We start from the raw sequence: 6722 nt of genomic DNA on the forward strand, positions 1-6722 counted from the left end.
GTGTAGACATTGTTAATGTTGTAAATGACTATTGTAGCTGGAAACGGCAGATCTTTAAACATAGGCTGTCACGCCCTGACCATAGTAAGCTGTTTATTCTCTATGTTGGTTGGGGCGTGATAGTGACTTGGGTGGGTCATCTAGGTGAATTGTATTTCTATGGTGGCCTGATATGGTTCCCAATCAGAGGCAGCTGTTTATCGTTGTCTCTGATTGGGGATCATATTTAGGTAGCCTTTTCCCCATTGTGATTTGTGGGATCTTGTCTAAAGTTAGTTGCCTGTGTGTACACCAGTAGTGGTTCATTTGGTAGTTTGTTGTTTTTGTTCTGTGTTTATTTTTTAAAGGATAATGTACGCATACCACCACCATGGTCCATTCATTACGACGAGCGTGACATAGGCGTACAGAGGCCCATTATCAGCAACCATCACTCCTGTGTTCCAATGGCACGTTGTGTTAGCTAATCCAAGTTTATCATTTTAAAAGGCTAATTGTCATTAGAAAACCCTTTTGCAATTTTGTTAGCACAGCTGATAACTGTTGTTCTGATTAAAGAAGCAATACAACTGGCCTTTTTTAGACTAGTTGAGTATCTAGAGCATCAGCATTGGTGGGTTCGATTACAGGCTCAAAATGACCAGAAACAAAACTTGTTTATGATACTTGTCAGTCTATTCTTGTTCTCAGAAATGAAGGCTATTCCATGTGAGAAATTGCCAAGAAACGGAAGATCTTGTACAACGCTGTGTACTACTCCCTTCACAGAACAGAGCAAACTGTCTCTAACCAGAATAGAAAGAGGAGTGGGAGGCCCCAGTACACAACTGAGCAAGAGGACAAGTACATTAGTGTTTAGTTTGAGAAACAGACACCTCACAAGTCCTCAATTGGCAGCTTCATTCAATAGGACTCGCAGACACCAGTCTCAACTTCGACAGTGAAGATTTCTATTTTTCATCTGTTTTTGTTCTACTTTACTTTTTTATTTAAAACAATTATAGTATTACTGATATTGATTACTGCATTGTTGGGAAAGAGCAAGCAAGAAAGCCATTTCACTGTACTAGTGCACATGACAACTTAAAACTTGTCAATTTGACTGTTAAACTCATGGGTACCCTCGCAATGGCTGCCTGGTATTGTGATGCAAATATTTCCATAGTAATGTAGAATGTTCATTAAAATTATACTTACTGATGTGGCTCATGCAATCAAATTTATACTCAATGGCCAATTTATTAGTTAGACCCATCAAGTACCGGGTCTGAACCCCTTCGCTTCCAGAACAGTCTGAATTCTTTGAAACATGGAGACATTGCTCCATTGGTATCAAGGGAGCTAACGTGTGCCAGGAAAACATTCCCCACACCATTACACCACCGCCACCAGCCTGTACCGTTGACACTAGGCAGGATGGGGCCATGGACTCATGCTGCTATCGCCAAATCCTGACTCTGCCATCAACATGATCCAACAGGAACCAGGATTCATTGGACCAGACAATGTTTTTCCACTCCTCAATTGTCCAGTGATGGTGATAACGTGCCCCCGGGAGCAGCTTCTTTTAGCTGATAGGAGTGGAACCCGGTGAGGTTGTTTGTTGCAATAGCCCAACCGTGACAAGGACTGACGAGTTGTGTGTTCCAAGGTGCTGTTCTGCACACCACTGTTGTACTGCGCAGTTATTTGTGTGCTTGTTACCCACCCATTTAGCTTGCAAGATTCTTGCCATTCTCCTTCGACCTCTCATCAACAAGCTGTTTTCACCCACAGGACTGCCGCTGACTAGATGTTTTTTGTTTGTCGTACCATTATCAGTAAACCCTACACACTGTGGCGAATGAAAAGCCCAGGAGGCCAGCCGTTTCACGAGACTGGCACCGATGATCATACCACGCTAAATGTCGCCTAGGTCACTCATTTTGCCCCTTCTAACGCGCAATCTAACTGTAACTGAATGCCTGTCTGCCTGCTTTATATAGCAAGTCATGGTCACGTGATTCACTGTCTGTAGGAGCGAACCGTGTTCGAGAACGGGGTGGTGTACCTAATAAACTGGCCACTGCGTGTATTTTGTAATATCAGTTAAGTTGATTCAAAAATTCACAGCACAGATTGAAGGATACACTTCTTGCTTTTACTTCCTGCTTTGCTCCTATGGGTACACTCACAATGGCCACCAGTCCCCTTCCTACATTATGCCATCATTGACTTGAAAGGGATTCCCGTTCTATTCATTCTATTCCTATGGATGACACAGATGGTCAGTTATGTCACATTTATGTCACAGCTAGAGAAGGTTAGTGATGTCACAGTTAGAGAAGGATACCGATGTCACAGTGATGTAGAGTAGCGGACATATTAATTTGTTAACAGTAAAATCAAAATGTGTTTTCCTCTCCAGATCCAGCTCTTCATCCAAGACCAGTCTGCCATAGTGAACAACCTCAAACAGAGCCCTTCTCATGCCACTACTAAAGCCAACTTGAAGTGAACAGGTGGAGGATGATCTAGACAGAGGATCCTGCAGGTCTTATTATTGGAAATTTCAATCCATGTCTTGTATTGTTTTCACACAGATAGTAATGTTATGGGCAGCACTCTGTGCAGCAGTGGTGGGAAAAGTACATAAAAGGTACTTTAATAGAAAATAACTCAAGTAAAAGTGAATGTCACCCAGTAAAAAACAACTTGAGTAAAAGTCTAAAAGTATATGGTTGTACATGTACTTAAATAGTGGTGAAAAAAATAACTTGTCATACTTGTTATATATGCAATATATCAAATTCCTTATATTATTCCTTATATTAAGCAAACCAGATGGCACAATTTAGTTTATTTTATTTACCGAGAGGCAGGTGCACATTCCAACACTCAGACATAATTTACAAACAAACACAGTATTTGGTTTTAGTTAGTCCGCCAGATCAGAGTCAGTAGGGATGGCAAAGCTTTATATTGTTAGGTTTGTGAATTGGACCATATTGATGTCCTGCCTGAGCATTCAAAATTAAAGTAACTAGTACTTTTGGGTGCCAGGGAAAATGTATAGGAGTAAAAAGTACATATTTTCTTTAAGAATGTAATGGAGTAAAAGTTGTCAAAAATATAAATAGTGAAGTACAGATACCTCTAAAAACGACTTTACACCACAGCTGTGGAGCAAACGGAGCATGATGACAATAATACTTTTGCAATCAGTCTAGTACTGACACCTAGTGGCAACTGTAGGGAACACTAACTAGACATATCAATAGAGGGCCAAACTGTTTAGTGTTTCTCAAGCCTTGATCAAATGTATCCAACAATTGCATGGTGCCAGTTTTCTACTATTCTGACCAATTTTGCATAACAACTATAAATTGTTGAGTTCCATTTAAACTGATTCATTAATACAATACTGTACATGTTTCAATAAAAAATATTTTTAAACAATGGTTTAACAAGGTTCAGCTTTTCTTTTAAGAAACACTTAAAAATAGATAACATCAAACACAGGGTAGTAATCATACAATAGTAATCAAGAGCTGCGTTGCACAGTATTTATTGGAATAAACTCTGACACCTAAAAGGAAAACATACAAAAGGAGAAAAGGAAAATGGATGTGTTTTTGGAGAGTTGACACTTCTTTCCCACAAATATAAAAACCATGCAGGAATAATGAACTGTCCTGGTCTAGCAGAGTTTTCCACAAGGCTGTTATTTGCCCTTCTTGCCTTTTCCCTTCTTGCCCTTGCTACCCTTCTTGCCCTTCCCCCTCATGGCCTTGCGGACACGGTGGCCCCTCCAGTAAGCCTGGATAATGGTAGATGCACGGCTCTTCTTTTCCAGCTCTTTCTGCTCCTCCTCCCTCCTCTCCTCGGCCAAACGCCGCTCCTCCTGGATCTGACTAAACTCCTGATCCAGGACAGCATACGCCTCCTCTAGCTCTCTCAGCTCCTCCTTCTCCTCCTCATAGACCCTTGTCATGTCCTCCAGCTCAAACTGGGAGGGAGCAGACAACACAGAGAGAGAGATAGAGAGGGGGGTGGGGATTTACTAAGCATCACTAAAATCGTATTATTAATTGCTGTTACTCAGTGGAAGATTTGTTAGGATTTGTTAGGGTCAGTCTACCTGTTTCTCTCCCATATCAGCATCATACTTCTGGATCCAGTTCTCTATTTCTGTCTCCACTTTATATTTTTTCTGCCAGGAGGGGAGGAGAACAACATTGAAAAAGTTATATTTCGCACTGCAGGATCTACTGCATGCATAGAAAATGTTTTAGATAAGGAGCAGGGGCTAGGGCTCTCTTTCTGGGATCTCCCACCTTACGGAGCGAAGTCTCTACCTCGCGGTTCTCAGAAATCAGGTTGTTAAGCTGAACTCTCAGCTGATTGGCTTCCTGCTGCATGCGGGCCCGCCTCCCCTGTGAGGTCTTAGAGTCTGACTGGTTCTGCTTGTCGGCATCTTGCTGTGTCCGCAACACAAAGTCCTCAGATATCTTCTCCATCTGGTGCAGAGAGCTCTTCAACTTCCTGATCACCTCATTTTTCTTGGAGGTCTTAGAGAGCAGGGGGTAGGGGGGTGAAAAGAGAGTGTAGAAGAGAGGGGGAGACGAGAGTGAGAGAGAAAGATAGAGAGAGCAGCAGAGAAAGTAGAGAGATTACGTTTTGGAGAACTGAGATAGAATTATCATGGGTTAAATCTTTCAAGGTTTAAACTCTGGTGTAATACAAACAGTAGTATAATGACAATGAAAACTATCTCGGCACCTCAGCATCTCTGTCTTTGATGGCGGCAGCGACTTCCATCTCCAGTGTAGCAACCAGCTCCATGTTGTTGCCATGGCGCAGCGAAACCTCCTGCATGTAGCGTGTTCTTTGACGTTCCTCGGACGGGCTCGTGAGCAGTTTCTCTAACAGCACCCCCCGTAACTCCTGCAACCCCCCTACCAGCCCTCGCACCCCTTCACTCACCCCCTGCCCCCCTACCTCTGCCTCACTCCTCAGGGCTCGGGTGGCGGCTGGATGAGCTCTCAGCAGTCTGAGCACGTTCCTCAGTGAGCTGGGGATGGCCCTTTCTAACTCTGCTCTCATTCTCTCCCCTGCCTCCCCCTCAACCAGCTTCTGCCCCAGGCCCCCCAGCCTCTCTCCAAGGTGCTGGTGCTCCTGTAAGGCCCCCTCCAACTCCAACCCCACAGACAGCACTCCCAGGCGGGCCAGCACAGCCGGCAGCAAGGCTACTGTCTCCACACTGGCGATGCAGTCTTCCAGCACCCCTGCAATGCGCTGCGTCTCCAAGGATGACAGCTTCTTCCGTGAAGGGTCCAGGATCTTTAGGAGGTCCTCCCTGAGCACTTTGGCCCGGGGCTGTGGACTGGGTTGGGGACTGGAGCACATCATTTGGGGGCTAACATCCTCCAGGGGCTGTATGGCCACCTCTGCAGACATACTGTCATAGACAGGGGGGAATCTTATTAAACAATAAAACATCTTGCCCAAATTAACACTATAACATCGGTCAATTCAGCTTCACAAACACATTTACCACTAACGTTAGGACAATATTACTATTACCTACATTAACAGTTAACAATGTCTAGTGTAGTTTACTTTTAGGTATAATGTACTTAACGTGAGCTACAAAAAGATAAAGATTCCATGCAGATAAAACATTTTATCAAGAAAACATAACGTTAGGCCTAAAGGAAAACAACATACCTCCTCTGAACTTAAACAGCACTTAAATAAAGCAAATCGAACCACACTAGCCACGTTACTGGCAGCAGCATAGAAAACAACATCACATCGATGTTGATAGTTTACAATACAGTTGCTAAGAGACCAAATATGTGGGGTGGGGGAGGGGCCCATTCGCGTTAACGAAGAACTGAAATAAATTAGCATAAATAAATAATGCTCATGGTCATGCATTGTAATTTAGGCTCATTAGCTTGTTATATTACAACATTTGACTAAAGTCCGATTTATGGCGGCCGGTCTGTTTGATAAACTTTTGAATTTCAAGCTCAACTCTTGTTTTGAAAAACAAGGACTGCCTTTAGTCTCATAGCGCTGTATTATAATTGAAAGTGAACGCTACAGCCAGAGAGATACTCAATCGCACCAAACATTTCTGATAAAAACCCATCGGTAAAACCTTGAATTTCCCATTTTTGTATTCGTTTCGCGCTGTTGGAGGTAGGTGCACTTGAATTCAGAAAACCTAGCACTGGGAAGTCAAAGTGTTCCAATTTTGAACCATTCAATGTGTCTGAATGTAGAACTCCGCCTACCCGGCAGACCAAGGAGAAAATCAAATGCACCTAAATGCTTACTTCTGGCCAATCAGACAGCTCAGATCACCGTGTCCGCACAGTTTCCTCGCAGAATGGACTGTAAAAAAAAAAATCATCGAACGCACAACAAATGTGATAATGTGAGATTTCAAACCGTTTAAAACCATGACTAGAGAGAGACTCAACGAATAGAGCAAGATCTGCTGTTTTTATGAGTAAGTTCATGTATAAGTTGTTATTCAGCACTGTCAACACTTTGTTTAATAGTTTTATACGCCAGAAAATGCACATGTTTCGTTAAGCTTTCATTGTTATTATTTGGATTTTATAATATCGAGGAATATTTCACTTTCTCTGGTCATAGGAGTAACAACATGAATCTGTACACGAGGCAGAAGTAATTCAGTGGGACTTAAAGATCATACCCCTTTTTTC

General features: G+C 42.7%; 1 protein-coding gene and 1 pseudogene across 1 annotated transcript; one reads left to right on the top strand and one right to left on the bottom strand.

Moving 5' to 3' along the window:
* Window positions 1-2497, top strand: part of LOC135539034 (SET-binding protein-like) — a 5734-nt pseudogene extending 3237 nt beyond the window's left edge.
* A 1034-nt stretch (window positions 2498-3531) lies between these two features.
* Window positions 3532-5791, bottom strand: iqcd (IQ motif containing D). The gene is made up of 5 exons (XM_064964918.1): window positions 5710-5791; window positions 4762-5440; window positions 4317-4550; window positions 4121-4192; window positions 3532-3988 (listed from the first exon to the last, which is right to left on the bottom strand). Exons 2-5 carry the CDS (start codon window positions 5437-5439, stop codon window positions 3704-3706), a joined length of 1269 nt encoding a protein of 422 aa, XP_064820990.1. The 5' UTR covers window position 5440; window positions 5710-5791; the 3' UTR covers window positions 3532-3703.
* Between the last annotated feature and the right edge of the window lie 931 nt (window positions 5792-6722).

Source organism: Oncorhynchus masou, unplaced genomic scaffold, assembly GCF_036934945.1.
Source record: "Oncorhynchus masou masou isolate Uvic2021 unplaced genomic scaffold, UVic_Omas_1.1 unplaced_scaffold_13___fragment_4___debris, whole genome shotgun sequence".
NCBI classification, from domain to species: domain Eukaryota; kingdom Metazoa; phylum Chordata; class Actinopteri; order Salmoniformes; family Salmonidae; genus Oncorhynchus; species Oncorhynchus masou.